This window comes from Maniola hyperantus, chromosome 13 (assembly GCF_902806685.2).
Source record: "Maniola hyperantus chromosome 13, iAphHyp1.2, whole genome shotgun sequence".
Classification (NCBI taxonomy): domain Eukaryota; kingdom Metazoa; phylum Arthropoda; class Insecta; order Lepidoptera; family Nymphalidae; genus Maniola; species Maniola hyperantus.
The window spans coordinates 9,870,218-9,894,353 of record NC_048548.1 but is presented as its reverse complement, the minus strand read 5'-3'; the positions used below and the strand labels follow the sequence as shown (position 1 = coordinate 9,894,353).

Here is a 24,136-nt window from a genome sequence, read left to right as displayed (position 1 = left end):
TGCGTTCACGCACCTCTGTTCCGCAATCGTAGTCGTCTCGCTCTCGCATGCATGTCAAGGTAGGGTTCAACAGTCGAGGATTTGGTGCACGATAATAATACACCCAAACAGAATACCCATCGGCGTCTGCTTTATGTAAACATTGATTTCATTAGGTCACAAGCAATCTCGAGTATCGTTCGATGCGATTTTAAATCGATCGAGATAAGTCACGAATCTGGTAGCGCGTTAAAGTTATCAATGCCAGCTTTCTAATCCTTCCGAAGCCCAGCTCTGGAACAGAGCGTGTTTAAAAGCTGTAATCTCCAATCGAGCACCCATTGAAACACGGTCAAATCCCGAGGCGCTTCCGCGTGCGCGTACGCAGCGTCGGCGCCTGGAGATCATTGCCAGATGCTGCCAATAGATCGCGACGGGGTCAACAGCCACTGCCCTTGTTTTGCGCACTAAATTATTAACGCGATTATACTAAATCGTCTGTAAAATTGCATTTCTCACGATTTGGGGGTCAAGGGAATCCACATTGTTTATATTTTCAAATGTTGTAACTTGTAATAAGTTTAAGTACATATAATATTAAATTAATCATACTAATGTTATTCGGTAAGTCACCTTGTGCCACACTCTGTTAATTCACATTGACATGAACTTTTACGAAATTAAAAGGTATTGCATTAAAGTAATGCCGATCATAATTATTCCAAAAGTAAGTATTAGCCGAGGTATTAGGTACAGTCTGTACACTCTCGATAGGATAAATTAGAGTACCTAGGATCTAATTTAACTAAAGGTCTATTTGCATGACAGGCAGTTAAACTTACGTTAGGTACGGTTACCGTTAAACTTTGACCATCAATAAAATCAACCAGAACCAGTGTAGGTACTTAACCGGCATAGCTCAACGGGTTTCGAAGCTTAAGTAGAAATGGACAGAACAGAAAAACCGGTAGACGATGAGATCCGAAGGTGCTATAATGGCGACCTCGCATCGGAAAGCGCAGCGTCGAAAGACCCCCACTAGGTGGACTGAGACATCAATCTAGTCAAAGGGAGTCGCTGGATTCTGACGGCGCAAGGTCATGCACGTGGTGTGTGGAAGTCTTTACAAGAGACCTACTTACGTTCAGCAATGGACGTCTATCAAATGAAGATAATGATAATGAATAAATGTAGAATTAAAATCTATTGTTGCTTCATCGATGAGGCATCGAGAATAAAACCGATAATGGAACCTGTAATATCCCTTGAGGCTAATTCGGTAGGTATCAGTTTTTGATAAAGTAGGTAATCTACGAAAAATGTGTATTGGCATATTTTAGCGGAAAAATAAAAACATGTAAAAAGTCCCTTCAACAAAGAAGTACGCGCATCTCGTTTGTCATCGAGCCATTAAGCTAATGGATAAGGTCGAGCCTTGATCCAGTTCCCTCGACGAGTTCTGGATCATTCTCACTACCTCCTTGCGTTCAGATATAATAAGCATTGTAGGTAGGTGCATAAAATAACGTATAATGAGAGGTAATCAGAGACCTACCTACCTATTATATTATTTAGCTTACCAAAATTTTATCTAGACAAGTTTCGATGATATAATCATAGAATAAATCAAATCCGGTTCAGTAAATCATCACTTAATTTCTACCTACGGCCTACCTTTTATAAAACTAAAAACCCAAGGCTAAAAGATGTGAAGCCCGAGCCAATCATGCAATTAAAAAAAAACCATTCAAGTGCGAGTCGGCCTCGCACACGAAGGGTTCCGTACAAGAAATAACACTTTTTAATTTTTCAGTGACCTAACCACAAATTCACGAATTCGGAACTTGTGCTACGAGACCTGCCCTTTATGATTCTAGGTCAAAGGGAACTACCCTAAAGGTTTTGATTCTCTTAACGGGTCTTCACAGACAGATAGGCATAGATATAGATAGATAGACAGGCGGACATACAGAGTACAGACGACGAAGTGATCCTATAAAAGTTCCTTTTTCACTGGAGATGCGGAATGCTAAAAATAAGGATCTCTATCGTTTTTTTTTCATTTACCTATAAATCCATTAAATGTTGATCTTGTTTCGTTGCAGGTGTTTGCGATGTGGTGCCCGTGGATCGCTTTGCTGGTGTCCTGTGCACTGGCGGTGGCCGAGGAGGCGGAGGGGCCGGTGGCGACGGGGCCGGTGACGACGGGGCCACAGGCTTCGGGGCCGCTGGCGACGGGACCGCTGGTGACGGGGCCGGTGGCGACCACCCGCGCACCGCCGCGCACGCTCGACCGGCAGCTGGGCGAGCTGGCCTGGCCCTCCTGGATAAAGAGTTCCGAGAACAACAACCAGAACACGCCGCCTAGACGCATAACCACTAAGTCACTTTTTATCACGCCACTAGTCTGCCCCAAAGGTCATCGACTCGATGGATCTGCTTGCGTCCAGGTACACATTCCTATCACTCATAATCAATTTAATCCATCGCCGGCCCACTACTAAGTACGGGTCTCCTTTCAGAATAAGGGTTTAGGCTGTAATCCTCCACGTTGGCCAAGTACGGATTGGCAGACTTTACACACGTTTGAAAACATTATCAAAAACTCTCAGGCATGCACGATGTTTTCCTTCACCGTTAATCCATAAACGCACATGCGACCAACGACCTGAAAGTGTTAAACTTGTGACATATTTTTAGTAGAAAATCAAAATCTATTTTTTCAGGTCCTTACAGTAAACAAGGATGACCACGAGAGCATATTGCTGCAAGAGCTGAACGCTTTGTTTACATCCGCTCCGAACAATGGCGATGTGGTTTATGACTACGGAGATGAAGACCCAGGGCCGCTGCAACTGTCCATACCCATAGGAATAGACCCACTCCAAGAATCGTCTCCTCAGGTACCAAAAAACTCAAGATTGCTTTTTACCCTTCAATACGTATACCAATAATATATCAATCAAGAGTGTCACTAGTACGGGACAGGTCGAGATGGCAATCGGGGTATAAGACGGGGGGACGCCCCGCACACCCGCGCTCGCCCGCACCGGCTTAGCAGGGGGTTTGTGCGGGTGTGCGGGGCGTTCCCTCCCAGATTGCAATCTCAACTTGTCGCGTACTATAGGTACCTTGAATTGAATAAGTACAGAGTTAAACCATCATCATCATCAACCCATCGCCAGTTCACGGGTAGGAGACCCGTGCTCAATAGTTGAGCTCAGAAGAAGAAGAGTTTTGCCATAGTCCACCACGCTAGCCAAGTGCGGATTGGCAGGCTTCACACACCTATGAGAACATTAATTAATATGGAGAACTCTCAGGCATGCAGGTTTCCACACGGTGTTTTCAGCAAGTGATATTTAATTACTTAAAAACGTACATATCTCCGAAAAGTTAGAGGTGCGTGCCGGGGACTGAACACCAGACAACCCGAGGTGAACCGTCTTAACCACTAGGCTATCACAGTTTAGTTAAACCATGTGTATAACTTTTAATTTTGCGATTACAGGCACAAGAATACGCAAAGCTTGACAAGAAAGGTGATAATACTGACGCTAGTGTAGAGGCTGAGCTGGAGTTATTAAAGTTGCAACAAGCACAATACGCAAAACTTAACATCACGCAAAACGGAAACAATATTCTGTCTCACAATCTATTGCACAACTTACTGAGCTATTCAGATAAACCAAAACGGGACAGCCCGATGATTAACTCTACCGAAGTCGAATCATCAAATAACACTGACGAAGGACAAAAGGAACTAGTTTTTGGACAAGTGAATGTTGACCCTGTTTTGTATGACACAGAAAATCAAAATAATCAAGCCGTAGAGGGCGAATATGAAACTGAAAAAACAAATGAACAACTTCCTCAAGAGCAAAACGATGCTCCCACAGTAAATAATACTAATACAGCTACTTTATTAAATGACACATCTGATTCAACAGCGCCGATCTCAAAAAAAGTTACAGAAGCAGAAAAACTTAACCCAGAAAATGATTATTCTGATATTGGAGAGGCTATTAAGCTGATAAGCAGGTATGCTGAAGTATCCACAGATGACAACTTTACCAAAGACGACAAAACTGTTCCATCGGAAGATAGTATATTAGGTACACGCACAAAACTCCAACACCGCCGCAATAAACCAAAACTCTCCAATAGATTGCAGAAACCTGAAACTCCAACTTTGGATATCGTTACAGATAGTGATGATGTTTCCAATGGGAAGATCCAACAGCAAAATGTTGTTTACTACAGATATCCCTGGCCGAGTGAAAATTCTGGGTCACAGCCATCGAACTATCCGTTCCGTCATTTGCAAGATTATTGGCCTGGACGAAGTCAGGTTGGAGGAGTTTACAGTACAATGCACGGAAACCCGCGGCGACATCATCATTCGTACCCTCACTACTTTCGTCCTCGTGGCTATCAATATGTGGGTTATACTGACACACATCCCGGTTTTCAAGAGGCTTATTCCGGACTTCGGCGATATCCACATAAAATTGTCGGGCGTGATTCTAGTCCCATAAGATCACACGCTAACAATCAAGATTTGTACAGCCTGCTCGGTTTAAGGCACTGGTTCAGCAGTGAGAGAGCGACGAAAAGATAGTTCTCTTCATTCGCACTTAGACAAATCGATGTTACCCGACGACATATAATGGAAGCTATGGGAAATCCTACTACACGCATTTTTAATTTTATCTATTAAAAAGTTGCTAACTGGGTTATTATCGACTAAGTATAACATTAAGTTCTCGTTTCAACCATAGCTTTCACTATATTTAGCCTATTTATTTTAAAGCCAAATACTACAGTCATAGTTGTGTAATATTTTTGTTAGCTATTTTAAGTTCTTGTAAATATTCCTACACTAGCGTTTCCCACTGCTGAAAATTTAACGTTTCTCCATTAGTATTATCGTTGTTTTGTATTATGTAAATTGTTGTATTACTAATTTATGTTTATTTGATGTATATTTTTTGTTTGTGGCTTGTGAATTATTCGTATGTAATGCAAATTATGGTTTCTTAAGATACCATACAAATATGAATTGGCACTGGCTTGCCCTTTATTGATGTGAATCTTTGTTACGATTAAGTACTTATTGGGGCCGATTCTCTTGTACACAATCTCTAAACTAAACTAAATTAACAGGTCTAAATTTAGTTCTATCCTTTTCCGCAAGCAACATTATGAAAGGGATAGCAATAGATTTAGACGAGCTATTTTAGTTTAGTTTAGAGATTGTGTACAACGGAATTAGCCTCACTGTGTAGATAAATAGTTCAATGGACCTAAGTTGTAATGAATAGGTAGATGTAGAATGTAAAAACTTTTAATTTTATTTACTTATCGAGAATTTTAATTTAACCTAATACCCACCTACGTTTCTAAAACACGCATGCCAAGAGTTAAGAGAAAGTCGGCAAGAGCACATTCACTCTATTAAAAAATAATAGGTTGGACAGGTCGATTTAAAAAACTTTTCAACAAAGAATTTTTGTAAATTAATATCACGAAGAAATAACAACATAATTTTTTGCTAAAATCCATTGTTATTATTTTAAAACTGTGTGATAACATTTCCCACAAAGTTTATTTATTTTGAAATATGTTTACACTAACTACCGAACTATTACTCATATTATATTGATCCCACCAAAGCTTAGTATAAGTGTTTAGATATAAAGCCGCGTTATTATTGGATGCTAATATTTTCGTAGATTTTTAAGATTAATAAATATTATCTTATTATTATGCGTATTTTTCTACTGAAAACTATGTTATAATTCGTTCTTCATTAGTCCTGCAGAGTGCAGACCCGTTAGTAACTCGGTGGCTATGTAATTTAATTAGATATTTTTATCCTACCTACGAAAAGTGTCCCAACTTCGACGACTAACCCACTATAACGTCTTAACTCATATAAGCACTAAATCTGGTCGATAAAGTGATCGCGAAACAAGTAGGTACTTAGTCCAATCTTAAGTTGCGGTCTGCGCAGGTACAGCCAAGGACAATAGTTTCACTGAGATTTGTTTTAACTTTTTGTAGGTATAGTACGCGACATGTATGGCAATCGGGGAGGGAACGCCCCGCACATCCTGCGAATGCCGTGCGAGTGTGCGGGGCGTCCCCTCGCCACATACCCCTATTGCCATCTCAACCTGTCGCGGACTATACACTGAATATACGCATAATCACTGATAGGGGTGTCACGGACACGAATAAAAACACAGTTGTTAGTTGGATCATGGACACTTTCAGTAGTAGGTAGTATACATATATACACTAAAATCCCACTGGACGGAATAAGCTTGCAGGGCTCATTTTAAGAGGCAAATTATAAAACCTACATATTATGTATGTAACTTATAACAGTTAATGTCAACAGTAGTAGGCCTAATAGATAAATGTACCTAACTGTTTAATTGTGATGAAAAATCCGTATAAGCTTGCCGTAAAAAAATTGCGCATATTCACCTTATTAAACCAGTGTTTAGATTAGAGCGTTGTCATAACAGCACAATAATACAAAAATGATAATGTGTAAAGGCCAAGGACAAAACCTGCGGAATCCCGCTGCATTGTAACTTGTAACATGTTGAACTATTTCTATAAAAGCACCGTATCTTATGCATACGCGGACAAACGCAAAGATATTAATGCTAATATTATAAACTAGATGCCCGCGACTTCGTCCGCGTGGATTTAGGTTTTTCAAAAATCCCGTGGGAACTCTTTATTTTTCCGGGATCAAAAGTAGCATATTATGTCCTTCCCCGGGATGTAAGCTAACTCTGTACCAAATTTCATCAAAATCGGTTAAATTGTTGAGCGTTGAAAAACTAGCAGATAGACAGACAGACAGACATACTTTCGCATCTATAATATCAGTATGGATGTGAAAGTGTCTGTCTGTCTGCTAGCTTTTGACGGCACATCTGTTCAACCAATTTAAATGAAATTTGGTATAGATAGCTTGCATCCCGAGGAAGGACATAGGCTACTTTTTATCCCGGAAAATCGAACAGTTTCCACAGGATTTTTAAAAACCTAAATCCACGCGGACAAAGTCGCGGGCGTCATCTAGTATGTAATAATTCTCGCTGGATTTGTAAGAAGCCGGGCCTAAGAAGCGATTTTAACATTTTGATAGATTTATAGGTATAATCTGTGAGTTTTACAGGTAAGATTAGTGTACCAAAATGGTGAAAATGAAACTCCTGCAACAGATAGGACAAGACAAAATCAGCACCACTTTTGGTACCTATACTTTCTGTTATTTCGAAGACCTATTCATAATGAGCCTTTCTTAACTTTTTTCACAGCATCATATTATTACATACCTACTATTATCTTTGTACAAACGTAATTTAGTTGAATATTAATCAATCAAACGGATTGTTCAAAAAACTAATATCTGTGTCTGATTTATCAGATTTCCGTAAAAATCTGTACGGATGGTACGGAATAAATGTGTCTTGTTTAAGGAAATTTGGTATAAATACATTTATAATAATATGATTATTTTCTATCTCGATTCTCGACATCATTTTATTTTACTAAAAATAAGATTTGTCTAAATCCAATACCTACACTGATAATAATTATTATTAACAAAATTGAAAGAAGTGTCAAAATCTGTAAACTGTACAAATAGTAGTTTTAAGAATTAAATAAATGAAAATATATATCAAAATACTTAAATATTATATTATAGGTTATAATTATAAAAATATTCAATATCCAATGTGCTTAATATTCGGTTTTATGAAAAGCAAATCTAGAAAATTATCAATGCCAGTATTTTACTGTAAATATGAATGTGTTATAATAAAATTATTGAAATCAAATCATAAAATGTCATTTTATTTCGAAACATCCGGCATCTTTATATTTTGGTTGTATTGTGCACGCAAAAGAAGTAGTCCAATCTGAAATTCTGAACATGAAGTGTGTAAGACTCTTCATTGTACAAAACAGATCTCAGCCGGGCTTCAGCTTAGGCTGAGATATATAGAGCGCAATTTGACTTTGCTCAAACTTAAGACAATCTTAAAACGCGACAGCGTTATACAACTGGCATAAGTCTATCTCGTTTTAACTGAAACTTAAGGTTGTGAGCAAAGTCAAAGTACAGTCTATAGACTTCAGCTTTAGTCTATGACATGTGCAAACCCCCATGTTGCAACTTCAGATTGAAATACTTGTTTTGCGAACACTGTAATGAAAATGGTTGAATGCTTGCACGAAACATTATTACTAAGAAATGTAGTGGTAGCTTGAAAACAATATAAAAGACCAAGATTACATTCCAGATTTTATTGAAAAAAAATATTAAATTTTTCTTAATAACACTGTTTAAATTGATATTTCCTACACATATCGAGACAAAATATATTAACTTGTTCAAATAAACCACATACTCTGTTCTTGCACATACTCACTTCATTTAAATACATGATGAAATGGGTAACTCAAAGTCGAAGGAACACTACAGACATCATGTAAAAACAACGTAAACCTACTTACAAACAAGACATTTGTACATAATATCACAATAATATAAATACTTATTAGTATTATTGACAATCATTGTAAGGTACTTTCTGAGCCAATGCATTAATAAATAATGTCAATACAATAACTGTACAATTATTTAAAAAAAAAATTTGGGTGTGTATGTACATACTTACTATTTAATAACAGGCTCATTGCATTTAAATATCAAGTAGTATATGCAAGGACAGTCCACACTTCACGTTCAATTGTTCACAATTTATTTATCATATTATCTTATCAGGGTCTCGAGTTCTATCAAGAAACTCCAAATTAATGTCAAGTCAGGGGGATATCAAATGAAATGATGACTTAAAGAACAAGTAAGTACTATCAGAAACAAACATCAATCCAGTTATCAATGTTGCCGCTGCAATTTCATCTGAATTCATAAATTTGGATGCTGTGTTCAGGGACATGGCTTAATGTCAGTGATTGGAACCTGAAAACAAAAAAAACACATATGTACAAATATTATAATATAATCCATACATATAATATAAATGCCAATGTCTGTCTGTCTGTCTGTCTGCTAGCTAGCTTTACACTGTCCATCTGATTAAATCCGTTTTTAAACTACTTCCAAAAAGGAGTTGGTTCTCAATTCGGTCCGTTTTTTTTATGTATGTACACATAAATGTCGATTTTTTTTGAGGTTTCTGGACAGATTAGCAAAATTTTTTTTTTTATGTTTGTTACAGATATAGCTTGCATCTCAAGGAAGGATATAGATATACTTTTTGTCGCGGAAAATCAAAGAGTTCCTAAAAAACCTAAATCCACGTGATCTAAGTCATCATCTATTTGGTACAGAGATAGCTTGCATCGGAGATAGGCATAGGCTATTTTTTCCATCTCTGAATGTCGTATAGAAATAACATTTCATATTTTGATGACCATCCTGGCACAGTGGTCAGTACTGTGGTCTTATAATGTCCTGTATAAGCAAAAGGTCCTGGGTTTGTTTCCCTGCAGGGCCAATTTAGGGGACTCATAATTATTTCTAAATTGTCTCCGTTGTTGTTTATAAATAAATAAATAAAAATATTTTAAAATCAATTAAACTTTTACCAGTCCTTTTGAATTGTCCAATGCATTTACCGCGCGCTGGTTCGAAGAGCTTTTCCTACCGAGAAGAACCAGCAAGAAAGTCGTCGATTGCTCTTTTCAAAGATTCGATTTACAATATACCATACTTCAATAGATTTTTTAAACTTGTGTAAGGGAAAGTCCAAAATAGGTTGCGGAATTTTGTTATAAAAGGTTAAATAGGTTTCTAAATGGTCTGGGTGGGAGGCTTTGATTTCTACCGAGAAAGAAAATTCCCGCGAAGTCGCCGGGATTCCCGTGAATTTTTTATTTAGGCAAGTTATTTGTGTTTTACGTAGTGAAAATAGAAGTCAATATGCTATGTTATATTTTAGAAATTCGCTTCCATTCCCTTTCAGTGTAAATCTTATTTTATTTTATTTTATTTATTAAATTGAAGCTAAGGGTTCCTTTTTTCCTTTTGAGGTATGGAACTCTACAAACAATGAAAAAACATTATCATTCTTACCATTCAGAGCTTCTGTGGTAATAAAAGCCTTCTATAGTAGCAGCCGATTTGTGGAAACATATATAATAGAACCCGGCAAATGAAGCACCATTAATATCCTTTATTGTATGATCTGGCACTAAAAAGTGTTCTTTCCACCTCATAAATACATAATCAGCCTTTGCGAGAGAATCATAATCAAATGAGTCAGAGTTGAATGTCTTCAAATATGGTACAAACAGGTCAAACTTACTCTGTAAGAGATAAGATTTCACATTGTAGGTAATTCATATCAAATATTATAAATTTAAAGAAACAAAGGGTCTTGTAAATAAAATGAAATCGTGTCTGGCTGTCGGTCTGCTAGCATTTCACTGCTCAACAGTTTAACCAATTTTGGTGAAATTTGGTACAGAGTTAGCTTACATCCCAGGGAAAGACATAGGCTACAATTTCATTTTATTTATTTTTAATTTTATCCCGGAAAATTAAAGTGTGTTCTTTCTTAGATACAATAAAAATCCAACACTTTAATTGGTTTTGTATGTAAAACTAAATTTGCCTTTGAGAAGTCAGTACTTTTGATGTGGAAGATATTATTACCCATACTAAAATTATAAATGCAAAAGCATGTCTCTAGCCTTTCACAGCCCATCCCTTTAACTGATTTTGATGTTTGGTACAGAGATAGCTTGCATATTTGGGATGGGCATAGGCTACTTTTGTCCTAGAAAATCAAAGAATTCTTATAAGATTTTCAAAAACCTAAATCATCATCAAAAGCATCATCTATTTAGAACTACAGAAGTAGCTTGCATTCTAGGAACGGGTATAAGCTACTTTTATCCTATAAAAAACAAAGTGTTCCCACAAGATTTTTAAAAATCTAAATCCATGTGGATGAAGGTGCAAGCATAATCTAGTAGTAAATACATAAAAATATGAATAATGTTCAAACTCAATATTTGTATACCCAGTGTTTCCTGTCCACATCTTCATCAGCATCCCATTTTCGCGTTAGAAATGGATATTTGGCCGATATAATTTCTCCATCGAAAAACGTCGTTAAAGTTGGAAATTCCTCTGTTAAACCTTTTATTTTTAAATATCCACAAAGGTACGAATTTTCTTCATCGACATGCTGTAAATAAAGGCACAAAACATTAAAAGTAGGCTATTATAAGCCTACAATCTTAATGACGATACTCATACACATTCTGTGTGAAATCTTATAATTTTGATTCTCTATTAAAGACACAAAGAAATTAAGCAACGAAATATTCTCAAAGGTTCCAAAAATAACACTCCACGAATGTATTTTCATAATTTGCGTACTTTATTTTTACTAACCTGCAACACAACTTCGACTTCGTAGGAATTTCCTTTAGACTTCTGATGCCCTTGAAATTTGGAGCCGTTGTAAAGAAGAGACTTTGTTACACCAGGTTGTTTTGAATTTGCTGGAGGTGGAGGAGTAATATCAACCTTAACTGGCATTATTATCCATTAAACAGATGACCCAGCTTGTGTGTATGTTATTGACAGTGGTGTGCACTGGGCACATAGCCAAGTAAACGAGTCAGACTCCAGACCTCTTGACAGTTGGGGGTTATTCGTTCCAGCAAATTCTATATTTAGTAAAATCACAAAACTACATTTCCGATTACTCTAATTCGCATTACACTAGCACACTGATTTAATAATTCCTCCAAAAATAACTCCCTTAAACACACGATAAATCGAAAAAATTGAAGCAGGAAGTGAAAGCTAAGTTGACTTCGCATAAAAATGTATATCTATGACACAGATGACATTAAGGAATGACAAGGAGTCTGTGGTATGGTACCTATGATTATTATCCCTTATTCGTCTGAGTTAATGCTGTAGTCGTGCGTTGTTTAACTACAAAAAGAGACAAAAAGACTAGGTACTAATTTGATTTGATTAACAAATAAAACCAATGGGGATTCTTGTGAGCAAGGATAAAATACGCACGACATAGGGCATTTGATTTGTTACTTTTCTTCTTTTATTACTCTTTTCTGCCGATCCATAGAGATAGTATACATTCATCGAAGGGCCGATCTATAAGCCAAACACGGTGTTTGCTGACGCTGGTGGCAAGGTGGACCATAATGGTGTAAAGAGTTTGTGATCTGTGATTTACTCTAGGGGTCTAGGGGGTCTCAAATTACTTTATGGACTCACGTCTGAGTCTATGTCAGTCATAATGTCAGTAGGTAATCACTTGCTATGGCTCTGCTGTGGGCATCTCTTTGTCTATGGTAGTATTTCATCCACTTCATCGTCTCGTAACTCGTTGGTTTCGTTGACCGAACCACTTGTTTATAAATTGTTTTCTAATTTAATTTAAATTAAGTTTATTTTCTATGTATATACAACATGGTTTCTTATAATATTACAAAAAGTGTTTGTACTATAGTTAGCTACATAGTCGCCTACGAGTTGTGATCAAAAAGCAATAGAAGTGATATTTTCTCACATAATTATGGTTAACTGACGTTAAGAGTTAGGACTGTGCATCCTCAATTATGGCAGACCCAGGTTATTACCACAGTGATTATATTCGACACCCTGTCCTCTACGAGTTGGGCGTCAAGTATGGAATTAAGACTGAGTGTATTCCAGAAATAGCTTTGCCGTCTAAGTTGGAAGAACTCAAGGATGTCATACGTAGGGAAATACGTAAAGAACTCAAAATAAAGGAAGGTGCGGAAAAGTTACGCGAAGTCGCCACCGATCGAAGATCTCTGTCAGACGTCGCGAATATTGTGAAACAAGCTAATCTAAAGCTTAATGTGCTCAAATCTGACTTGCAGGAGTTGGAATCGCAACTCCTATTGTCACGCGGTCAGTCGAATCCGACCTCACCGGAAGACTTGTCGTACGATGAAGAGATTATCCTGGCCTCGGAAGCGGCGCAGCAGCAGCGTCAACTGGGCGAAGGCACGACTGACCGGAAGTTGGCGTCATTGGAGAAACAGCTGAATATAGAATTAAAAGTGAAACAAGGAGCCGAAAACATGATTCAGAGCATTAGTAGTAGCAACCAATCTCGGGACAAAAAGCTCCTGGCAGAAGCACATCAGATGCTAGCAGACTCCAAGGACAAAATTGAGTATCTTAAGTTACGGATTTCCAAGTTGAGCAAGCAACAAAAAGGTGACAGTGCAGGTGCAAACGGAGACGGGAGAAGTACAGACATAAGCGGTGTGGAGCCTCTGCTGGACGAGAGGATTGCAGAGCTGAGAAACCGTTTACGTATAGAGGCAGCTGTGGTGGAGGGTTCTAAAAATGCCATTAGACTTTTACAGAGTGATAAAAAGATAACTGATAAGAAAGCTCTTCAAGAAGCTCAAACGAGTTTGCTTGAGTCAACTCAAAAATTAGACTTGCTTCGAAGATCCTTAGATATGCGCCGCCAAGAGCTTCCTGCTGAGAGTGCTGCATATGTAGAGTTGGGGCATGAGTTACGTAGCACGGGTTCCAGCCCTGGCTATGTCAGCTTGTCTGGAGCGAGTGGACCACGAAGTCAGTTCATGTCCCCAGCTCCTATGATCAGCCCATGTGTCCAAGTGACAGGAACACTGGAGGTTAGATTGATGGGTTGTCAAGATCTGTTAGATGATGTACCTGGGCGTAGCCGCCGAGACCCACTAGCAAGTCCTTCAGATTTAAAATCCTTTGTCAAAGGTGTTACAATTCGCAACTCAATAAAATATACCTACAGCATTAAAGAGGACACTAGCAATGAAATCATGGCAGTTATGAAGTTAGACAACCACACTGTGGCTCAAACCAGTTGGAGACCTTGCTCTCAGCAGGCCTGGGATCAAAGGTAATCATTTAAATCTATACACTGACATTTCCTTGAATGGATTCTACATTGACCTTTACTAACACAAGTACGCTGGACATGCAATATTGCTAACCTGTTTTTGAAGCAACTTGATTTTCGCCATTTTGGTGCTGGTAGCAGTAGTGAGCGTAATGTGAGTGTACTCATAAGTTAGTGATGAAAATCTGTCAACATAGTGTCAACACGAAAACCATTTGACACACTGTCAATTATTCTGCTGCGCAATTGCGGGAAAATGACAGCTACACTGTTCACCTCTGATTGGTTGATGCTTGCTCACTATTGGCTACAATGCATTGTTGCAACAAGAATTGCACAAATTCAGCCAATCACAACAATTGAGATTGTAATAATGATTGATGCCGGTTTTAGGCAATCGTTATGTATTGGTGGGTACTCAGAATCAGCACAATAACAAACGCGTCATGGCTCACCTCTTCCAGTGTACTTTTTAATTACAGTAGAAACTCGATTATCCGGCCCTCGGTTATACGGATTTGCGATTATCCGGACTACCAACCGAAAATTGTTCGGCCAAGTGCGAGTCAGACTCGCACATTGAGGGTTCCATACTCGGGTTTTTTTCCGCCATTTTGTACGATAAATCAAAACTATTATGCATAAAAATAAATAAAAATCTGTTTTAGAATGTACAGACAAAAGCCCTTTCATATTATAATATCCCACTTGGTATAGTTATCTTACTTTGAAAATTGAAAATACTATTATGGTGAACTACATAATATGCACAAAACCCGCTTTTCTTCATACATTCGATTATCCGAATCCCTAATGACAACAATTAGTCCGGTTAATCGAGTTTCCACTGTATGTTGATTTCAGTGGAATTCTGTTTATGGATTTAGAGACAAAGTTACTTTCTTTACTGGCATCAATCTTGTTTAAATGTACATATTATATTTTCTAATAAATAATAATAAATGTACAAAGATGAAATATCAAAATTTATTATGTATTGTAATAATTTATATATTATTTCTTTAACAGTAATTACACAAATAATTGCATAATTGCAAGAAATTTGAATTCCATCATTCAATATTTTCCTTGAATTTTAATCTTTATGATTCCTTCATGTGTGATTACTCACACTATCTTATCTATAGGCTGTGTTCACATATTTGTGATGTGACTAAGATTACTACTCTGTCCTAGTATTGTAGAATTACAATCTAAACAATTAAATAACATAATATAAATGCTAGAACTTCTATTACAAGGCACCTTTATTATGAACATTTGTAAAATCCATGATCATGATCAACACATTACTGGCTCACTACAGAGCATGGGTCTCCTCTCAGAGTGAGAGGGGTTTTGGCCAAAATCCATATCCATACTAATATTATAAATGCGAAAGTGCGTCTGTCTGTCTGCTAGCTTTTCACAATCCAACAGTTAAACCGATTTTGATAATTTCTTTGTAAAGAGTTACCTTACGTCCCAGGAAGGACATAGGATACTTTTTATCCCGGAAAATCAAAGAGCTCCCACTGGACTTTAAAAAACTTAAATCCAAGCAGAAAGTCGCAGGCATCATCTAGTTAATTATAATATTATTTTGATAAACTTTCTGGTTTCTGAATAAATAGTATATTTGTTGATCCATTATCATCATATTATTGCTCTATATAAATCACAGGTCTACTCAGATATTATAATACATCAAAAACTATCTATGACAATGAATTAAAGAAGATATATGATAATAATTATATGATATATATGATAATAATTATATTATATGATATTATGATAATAATCAATACAGTATGATATAAGCTATAATATATTGAATATTATTTGGATCTCACCATACATATATTATTATAATACATAAATACTTATATGAGGTACTAGAGTTAAATCTGCACTTAAAATTATGTGCTATTTATGTTATTCAATGCTATATGATTATAACTATAATTCACTAGTACATACTCACTACAACCTCATGTTGTCCTTCTAGCTTATATATTTTGTTTGCAATATTGTTTCAGGTTCACTATCAAGTTGGACAAGTCTAGAGAACTTGAAATTGGCATTCATTGGAAGGATTGGCGCGGGTTATGTGCTGTTAAGTTTTTACGTTTGGAAGAATTTATTGACGACATCAGACACGGCATGGCACTGGAACTCGAGCCACAGGGGCTTTTATTTGCTGAAATTAAATTTTTAAATCCGATTATATCGAGGAAACCTAAACTACAAAGACAGCGAAAAATCTTCAAACAGCAAGGCAAGAATATACCGAGACATGACATGCGTATTCCTGCTGTGGTGATCGGCAGACTCTTGAAGGGGTCATCACCCTCTATACAGAACATAACTCATATTACGTCACACCAACATGCTTTTGAACCTAGTATTGATAACAAAGAAATTGAAAATCCTCATGCTACTCTTGTTGGAATGGCTGCAGTGCGACCACTGGGTCTGCCGACTACTCCCACTACCCCACAGACGCCTGTCACTCCACCACCAAAACCAACATTGCCTTTACACCCACCTCCAAATGTGTCCACCCTCAGAATGGAAAAAGAGCTACAAGAAGCATTTGCTTTCTTGGAAGATTCTTACACCAGAGATACATACAGCTCAAAAGAACCACAGACTTCATCATGCAATACTCCACTTGTTGAATATCCTCCATCTCCATCACCAAAATTAGTTCTCGAATTTCCAAGCAATGAAGATCAAATAATAGAAGTCACAAGTAATATGCGTATTTCGTCGTCACGTTCCTCTTCAGTCATAGAAACATTGGGCAAAGAGATAGATTCCAGAAGGCAATCAGGTGACATGTCCATGAACAGCTTCAGATTATTAAGTGTTTTAGGAAGAGGCCATTTTGGAAAAGTAATATTAGCCCAGTATAAACCTACTAATGAATATTTTGCAATTAAAGCTTTAAAGAAAGGTGATATAATTGCCAGAGATGAAGTGGATTCCTTACTGTCTGAAAAGCGTATTTTTGAGGTAGCTAATGCAATAAGGCATCCATTTTTAGTGAATCTCTTTGCATGTTTTCAAACTGACCAACATGTATGTTTTGTAATGGAGTATGCAGCTGGAGGTGATCTGATGATGCATATTCATGCAGATGTGTTCACAGAACCCAGGGCAGTTTTTTATGCAGCTTGTGTAGTTTTAGGTTTACAGTATTTACATGAAAATAATATAATTTATAGAGATTTAAAACTAGATAATCTGCTTCTCGATACGGAGGGATATGTGAAAATTGCTGATTTTGGTCTCTGCAAAGAAGGCATGGCTTGGGGAGACCGTACTGGCACTTTTTGTGGCACTCCAGAGTTCCTTGCTCCAGAAGTGTTGACAGAGACTTCATATACTAGAGCTGTTGACTGGTGGGGCCTAGGAGTTTTGATTTTTGAAATGTTGGTGGGAGAGTCCCCATTCCCAGGTGAAGATGAAGGTGAAGTGTTTGACTCCATTGTGAATGATGAAGTACGCTATCCTAGAACTTTATCTTTGGAATCTATCGCCCTGATGCGTCGTTTACTTAGAAAGAATCCTGAACGACGCTTGGGCTCCTCAGAGAGAGATGCAGAAGATGTGAAAAAACAAGCATTCTTCCGCAATGTTGACTGGGAACAACTACTACTTCGTAAAGTTAAGCCACCATTTGTGCCAACAATAAATAACCTCGAAGATGTTAGCAACTTTGACAGTGAATTCACTTCAGAAGCAGCAGTATTGACTCCACCTAAAGAGCCTCGTCCTCTCAGCAATGCTGACCATAAACTCTTTACAGACTTCACATACATGGCTGATTGGTGCTAGGGATATAATAATTGATTACGTTTATTATATTAAAAGTAGAATAATTCTTAATATTAATAATAAAAACCCCATTGCCTTACATGTGTGAGTGAAAAATCTGTATTTTGATATATTAATCTAAACTATACAGAAGAGTATCTAGATACTCCATGTTAATTTGTTATTTAAAATGCGAATGCAATATTTTATAATAAATTGTGTAATTTAATAACATAAGTTTTAAATAGCGCTAATCATTATTTTTTTAAAAACATTGTGTTACAGATTTATATATTATGTAGTTATGAAATTATTAACTTAGAAATTAACTATTTTAAGTAAAAGCGTGTCAAATAAATCATTGTTTTCAGTCAATTCTTCTTATCAGTGAAATAAAGGTATGAACAACAAACTTATTTTTTTTAATAACCTTTACTATTATTTTAGTAATAAAAAAACAAAATAACCTTAGCAAACAAGTAGAAAAATGTGAATTATTTTAATATCTAAATCTTAATTAATACACTTTTTATCTAAAAATAATATGTTTAGAATGCTTCATTAATATTACAAAATGTTTTTTGACTACAATGTATAATGAACGTCTCATTCATATATTACCTCAAACACTCAATGAAAATGAAAACTAGCATTTCTCTATTTAAACCTGATTTAATAAATTTATTTCAGGTATTTAAATAATTTAAAATATCATTTATTTTGCTTATTAGTAGACATAACAGGTAAGTCCCATTTGTTCTACAGAAGTTGATGTCATCGGACAAAATTGGACAGTTTTATACTGATTTGTTCCATACAACAATTGAGATTTTTCTTGTTCTATAGAACAAAGTAAACAAACTTTTCTTTTTCTTCAAAGAAAAGCAAGTTCCAGGTGAAATTCTAGCATTTTGTCTGATGATATCCAGTTCTATGGAACAATTGGGAATTACCTGACATAACAGGGTCACCAATCTTGTCTTGCTTCTTGAAGGCACCTAAGGATTGTCTTATCTGTAAAGCCATGCCACTTATATCTTGTCTATGACAATCCATATACAAATTATAATATGATTAACTTGTTACTTGCACATTACCAACATATCTATAGTCTTAACTCTTAATTTACAATTTAAAACATGTTTACTATTCAATTGGCAACCCTTTAGTATTGTTATACTACATTTAAAAAGTGGCTAAAAATCACACATAACATGAAATCATGGAACTCAATAAACACACTTCACGCTACCATAATTACTATACAGAATCTGCACACAAAAGTCTTACTACCATTATTATGTTTCACATTTGAAGCACATTCACATTCTTGAACCTTTTTGCTGCAATACCTTGGCACGGTCAGTGGGCTCTATGTCATTGCTGTTGAGCGAACTCCCACATTCACGGCTGACCACGCAAAGGAATTCCGCATGTTCCTCGTTGCCATAGTTGTACTGAGATCCAATGTTGATCAATTGTTCAAACTTCCATCCGTCAGACATCGTCGATACCATTTGCGTAAGTTCTTCCTCGTGAAACTGTAAAACTCTGTACACGTGCTTTTTTGAGTCTTTGAGAGGCCTTCTCTCCCTCAAACAAATTCTTTCTTTCACCAGTCTTATAAGCTCTGTTATATTGTAAAACTCAGCTTCTTCTAGCACGCCTTCCTCGGCAATATCGTTGTTTATAACGAGCTTTCCGTGACGAAGATAGTTGAGCACTGGCGAAAAATATGTAGGATCTCTATCTATTAAATAGGCACCTGTCTCATCCTGAAAACCAATGAATTGTTATGTTTATACAAGGCTTACTTACGTCTTACAATGATTCCAAAATAGGGATACAATGAATAACTGATTTTGCACTTACCCTATCCGAAATTAAGTCACTATCCTCTTGTACTAATCGATAAAGAAACGAATTTGGGTCCCTAGATAAAGTAGTTTTAGTAGTAAGAAAATATGTTCCACCGACATTTAGTTTCACCCATTGCTTACTACTCCGTCTTTCATTATTAAAAGTTTGTATATTTTCTTTACAAAAATGTTCATCACCTACGTAATCCGCCATAGCTATCACAGATTAAGCATATTTCCAGTGTATTACTTTACTCTATGAGATTAAGTAATAGATCACAGACGAATAACATATAAATAGATTCACAGACAAAACAGTGATTACGTAAGTCGTGTTCGTTTGATTTTCATTGTGCGCATGTGCGTGATTCGTTGGTGTGTGCAGTTGCTGCAAGTTGCTGTTGCCCGTGCCTTGTATTGTACAAATTAGGACAACCACAAGTCACAACCTGACATGTTATTGGTCTGTGCTGTCAAGTGCATAGAATACATTTACTCCAGAGCATAGATTATCTACTATATACTAGAAATAGATGTGCGACTCTAGATTTCTTTTTCAAAGTTACGCGTGTACTCACATCAAGAGGGCACTAAAAGCGCGCTAGGCGTGCGAGAGCGCGAAAATTTAAATGCTATTTAAATGTACTTTACTAGAATATTTTATATTTTTGGAACACGTTTTAAATAAACATTAATAATTCCATTAACGTTTGTTTAAAACATGTTTAAAAATATATATTACAAGACTATGACTCTTTGAGCTACTTAATTATAACTATATTATAGAAAGAAAAAGGTTTTAAGGTTTTGTAAATATTTATTATCATAAATTCGTAACTAGGTAGATACATAAAATACAATAGAATAGAAAACAATACGAAGTGTATGTAAACACTATAAAATACATACCCAAATTCAAGACCCGCAAGATTGTGAAATAATTACTATTCAAATTTAACATTTTCGGTTATTTACTTTTAATAATTTTCAAATTATTACCACAATTGGTGTATTTGTGTAGTCAGAAAACAATAAAATAATTGTTATATGAGCCAAAGATAATTAACATAAAGCTAGCTTTAAGTTTTATTGTAATATTAAAAATAAAAAAAATTAACATAAATTATATTAAATAAAATTCCCTGTAAATAAACTGTAAAATAATAAACATAAATTATACTAAATCAAGTAATCAATAAAACCAATCTACTAGATTGATTTTATTGATGGGAATTTATGTTTACTAGCTTATGCCCGCGATTTCGTTCGCGTGGACTACACAAATTTTGAACCCCTGTTTCACACACTTAGAGTTGATCTTTAACAATGAGATTTTAACATATGAGCTTAATAAAATATGTCATACTGCAAATTGCAAAAATATTAACTACAAAACTTTATAGACACTTCAAAACTGACAGAGTTTCATACAAACTTCAAACCCCTATTTTATCCCTTCAGGGGTTGAATTTTGAAAAATCCTTTCTTAGCGGACGCCTACGTTATAATAGCTATCTGCATGCCGAATTTCAGCGTGATCCGTCCAGTAGTTTGAGCTGTGCGTTGATAGATCAGTCAGTCAGTCAGTCAGTCAGTCACCTTTTCCTTTTATATATAGATTATATTATATTTGACTAGTGCCACAAAGGCAGTAATATTAAAAACATAATTACACAAATTAATCACACAGGATTGGCAAGAGTCTGTGATCAATCTACAATTAACAATTTAATCCCCCATATTTGTTAAAAGGAATACAAAACAATTTACTAAAGAAAACAATTTAGTAAAGACTGCCAAACGGATATAGCTTCTGTTAGATATTGATGCAGAAGATGACTTACGAATGTGCAATAGTTGACAGAAGCTTGAATGATTCCCCTTATCTAAATATATAAAAGGAAAGGGTGACTGACTGACTGACTGACCTATCAACGCACAGCTCAAATTACTGGACGGATCGGGCTGAAATTTGGCATGCAGATAGCTATTTTGAAGTAGGCATCCGCTAAGAAAGGGTTTTTGAAAATTCAACCCCTAAGGGGGTGAAATAGGGGGTTGAAACTTGTGAAGTCCACGCGGACAAAGTCGCGAGCATAAGCTAGTTTTATCAAACGAAGTCTGTAATTCAACTACTGATTTCATTAGATTGCATAAAATAGATTATTTACCTTTATGTGTTTGATAATATCTCAACGCCTGAATTTTTATGCTATCATTTTCAGTATCTGAATTTTTACCTTTTAAAATTTTATTTACATTATTGCACCAGCTGTGAATAATCAATTTGATCACAAAATTTATTATATAATTTTTCAAATTGACTTTGTGTGTATCACATGTTAAAAAATCAAAACTTGTACTCTGATCAACTAATAATTTTATCATTTGACTTTTGCCACTTTTCCCAGGATCATTTTTTAACATGCTTTTTACTATTTTTATTATATTTCTCACACAATTTGAAAAGTTACGCGAGGGTCGGTAAAGAGATCTCCTTGTGATATCGATAGAATGTATGTATTCATCTGCTTGAGGTGGGGTGGTGTCACACAATTCATTATTGCATTTTATACAAGATTTACACACATTCCTTTTTAGCTTTTTTATGACAAACCCTGTCACATACTTTTTAGTTTCAGAGATTATTAATTTGTCTCCAATTTCTGAACTACTATCTGCCAAATTTTCTATACTTAGATCTGTATCCATTGGCTCATTGCTCATCGGGGGCTCTTTGATGTCATTTTCTATCAAAAGACAATCTAAATTTTGTAACATTTTGTTAGGATCTTCCTCACAGTTAGCCCCTAATGAGTGACTTGAATTTAAATTATTTACAAGTAATGTTTTGTAAATACTTTCAAACTGCTGGCAGGTAGGGTTTGTGTTTCTAGCCCCGTGGCTCCTCACAGAGGAGAAAAAGTTTTCCACAGGATCTTGGTTAAAACAGCGCGTTAACAAACTAGTTACATTATGTTTTTCATTTAGATATAGCCACAATTCTTTCATAACTTTAATATTGTGGATCCAATTTTTAATTGATGGAACCTGTTCATAACGAATACTTACTGTTCCATCTTTTTTTTTTGTTTCCATCTTAAATCGCATTGATTTTAATATTGGCACACTTTCATCCCATAATTTAAAATGGTCAGAGTTCATTTTCAAACAATTTTTATATATTTTATGGGTCTTTTTATAAGACCCTCCATTAAAGGAGTCAAAAAGACGATCAAATAATAGCAGCAAGTCGGCTGTGTCAGCACACTCTTGTGGTAGTAAATTATTTTCTGAAAAAGAAAAAAGATTAAAAATTAAATACTTAAATAAATACTTAAATATATTTTTTTATACATAAATGTCAGGCCACATTTACATGGATTTGTAGCTGATGCTCGCGACTTCACCCGCGTGGATTTAGGTTTCTTAAAATCTATGAACTCTATGATTTTCAGAGAAAAAAGTAGTGTCCTTCCCTAAGAAGTTATTTGTATACCAAACGTCAAAATTGGGTGGGCTGTGGGTCGATTTCATAAAACCGGCATCAATCATTATTACAATCTCAGTTGTTGTGATTGGCTGAATTTGTGCGATTCTTGTTGCAACAATGCATTGTAGCCAATAGTGAGCTGGCGTCAACCATTTATAATATTAGTATGGAGTTGTGGATGTTTTAAAGTTGCACTATCATCACATTACAGATGTAAAATAGCGCCATATATGTTGCTAATAAATAATTATTGAGAATAAGATTAGTCCTTGCTAGTCAAGTAGTACCAAAGTCTGATGAATTAATTCTAAAGTGAAGAAGGTCTTCAAATATCAGGTCTTTAAAAGTTTCAGAACATTAACAGTACTTACTTGCACAAAATCGTAGCGCTCCTGATACACGCTGACTAAAAACTTGTGCAGCATGTTTTACTTTCATCTTCGGAATTTTCTCTATGAGTACATGAGCTTCTGTTAACTTGTTGCACATTCGTAAGTCATCTTCTCCTGCATCAATATCTAACAGAAGCTTTAAATGTATCCATTTAGCAGTCTTTACTTCGTCCTCCTGTGTGAATCTTAATTCTTTTGTCAGTAAATTGTTTCGTATTCCTTTTAACAAATGTGGGGGATCAAATAAGGGGAATATATTATTATTTTCTACAGCAAAACTACTATCCCTAGGCTCGTTGCCTAATCTAAGACAATCTACTTTAGTCTATTTTATCAGCTCATTTATAACTTTGTTGTTAATTGTAGATTGATCACAGACAGTTGAGACGACAGCCAATCCTGTTTGATTAATTTGTGTAATTATGTTTTTAATACACCTTTTTAATATTACTGCCTTTGTGGCACTTTTGCAAAACAAATAGCAAATTGGCTGTTTGAACTTAGCTTTTAGCCCCTTTATCATGAATACCAAAACATGGTCAGCAATATTCTCTGTAATTTCATTTCCCCCAAAATCTTCAAATCCGATTACTTGATCGAATGCTGTATTGAAATGTA

At 35.9% G+C, this 24,136-nt stretch overlaps 4 protein-coding genes across 4 annotated transcripts in view; 2 read left to right on the top strand and 2 right to left on the bottom strand.

Moving 5' to 3' along the window:
* The window catches only part of LOC117987378 (uncharacterized), a 66,715-nt gene extending 58,871 nt beyond the window's left edge, over positions 1 to 7,844 (top strand). Inside the window, exons 3-5 of the mRNA XM_034974378.2 lie at positions 2,085 to 2,429; positions 2,706 to 2,882; positions 3,491 to 7,844. Coding sequence (XP_034830269.1) covers positions 2,094 to 2,429; positions 2,706 to 2,882; positions 3,491 to 4,600 — 1,623 coding nt within the window. The 5' untranslated portion in view covers positions 2,085 to 2,093 and the 3' untranslated portion in view covers positions 4,601 to 7,844. The remainder of the gene's footprint in view (positions 1 to 2,084; positions 2,430 to 2,705; positions 2,883 to 3,490) is intronic.
* Positions 7,845 to 8,301: 457 nt separating this feature from the next.
* Positions 8,302 to 11,869, bottom strand: LOC117987380 (glucose-induced degradation protein 4 homolog). The gene is made up of 4 exons (XM_034974380.2): positions 11,441 to 11,869; positions 11,064 to 11,231; positions 10,112 to 10,344; positions 8,302 to 8,995 (listed from the first exon to the last, which is right to left on the bottom strand). Exons 1-4 carry the CDS (start codon positions 11,585 to 11,587, stop codon positions 8,932 to 8,934), a joined length of 612 nt encoding a protein of 203 aa, XP_034830271.1. The 5' UTR covers positions 11,588 to 11,869; the 3' UTR covers positions 8,302 to 8,931.
* Positions 11,870 to 12,376: 507 nt separating this feature from the next.
* On the top strand, positions 12,377 to 18,186 carry Pkn (serine/threonine-protein kinase N). Its single transcript, XM_034974465.2, has 2 exons — positions 12,377 to 13,949; positions 15,992 to 18,186. The coding sequence occupies exons 1-2, from the start codon at positions 12,643 to 12,645 to the stop codon at positions 17,793 to 17,795; spliced, it is 3,111 nt and encodes a 1,036-aa protein (XP_034830356.1). The 5' UTR covers positions 12,377 to 12,642; the 3' UTR covers positions 17,796 to 18,186.
* Positions 18,187 to 19,000: 814 nt separating this feature from the next.
* On the bottom strand, positions 19,001 to 19,862 carry inc (BTB/POZ domain-containing protein inc). Its single transcript, XM_034974655.2, has 2 exons — positions 19,647 to 19,862; positions 19,001 to 19,549 (listed from the first exon to the last, which is right to left on the bottom strand). The coding sequence occupies exons 1-2, from the start codon at positions 19,845 to 19,847 to the stop codon at positions 19,097 to 19,099; spliced, it is 654 nt and encodes a 217-aa protein (XP_034830546.1). The 5' UTR covers positions 19,848 to 19,862; the 3' UTR covers positions 19,001 to 19,096.
* Between the last annotated feature and the right edge of the window lie 4,274 nt (positions 19,863 to 24,136).

What these genes read in the sequence shown, in the direction of transcription:
- LOC117987380 (XM_034974380.2), bottom strand. Translation starts at nt 11,587, where the DNA reads ATGCCAGTTAAGGTTGATATTACTCCTCCACCTCCAGCAAATTCAAAA. An exon ending in ATGTGGACAGGAAACACTGG is followed by an intron (nt 10,345 to 11,063) that starts GTATACAAATAT and finishes TATCTCTTACAG; the next exon opens with AGTAAGTTTGACCTGTTTGT. An exon ending in TACCACAGAAGCTCTGAATG is followed by an intron (nt 8,996 to 10,111) that starts GTAAGAATGATA and finishes TTTTGTTTTCAG; the next exon opens with GTTCCAATCACTGACATTAA.
- Pkn (XM_034974465.2), top strand. Translation starts at nt 12,643, where the DNA reads ATGGCAGACCCAGGTTATTACCACAGTGATTATATTCGACACCCTGTC. An exon ending in CAGCAGGCCTGGGATCAAAG is followed by an intron (nt 13,950 to 15,991) that starts GTAATCATTTAA and finishes ATATTGTTTCAG; the next exon opens with GTTCACTATCAAGTTGGACA.
- inc (XM_034974655.2), bottom strand. Translation starts at nt 19,847, where the DNA reads ATGGCGGATTACGTAGGTGATGAACATTTTTGTAAAGAAAATATACAA. An exon ending in GTGACTTAATTTCGGATAGG is followed by an intron (nt 19,550 to 19,646) that starts GTAAGTGCAAAA and finishes ATTGGTTTTCAG; the next exon opens with GATGAGACAGGTGCCTATTT.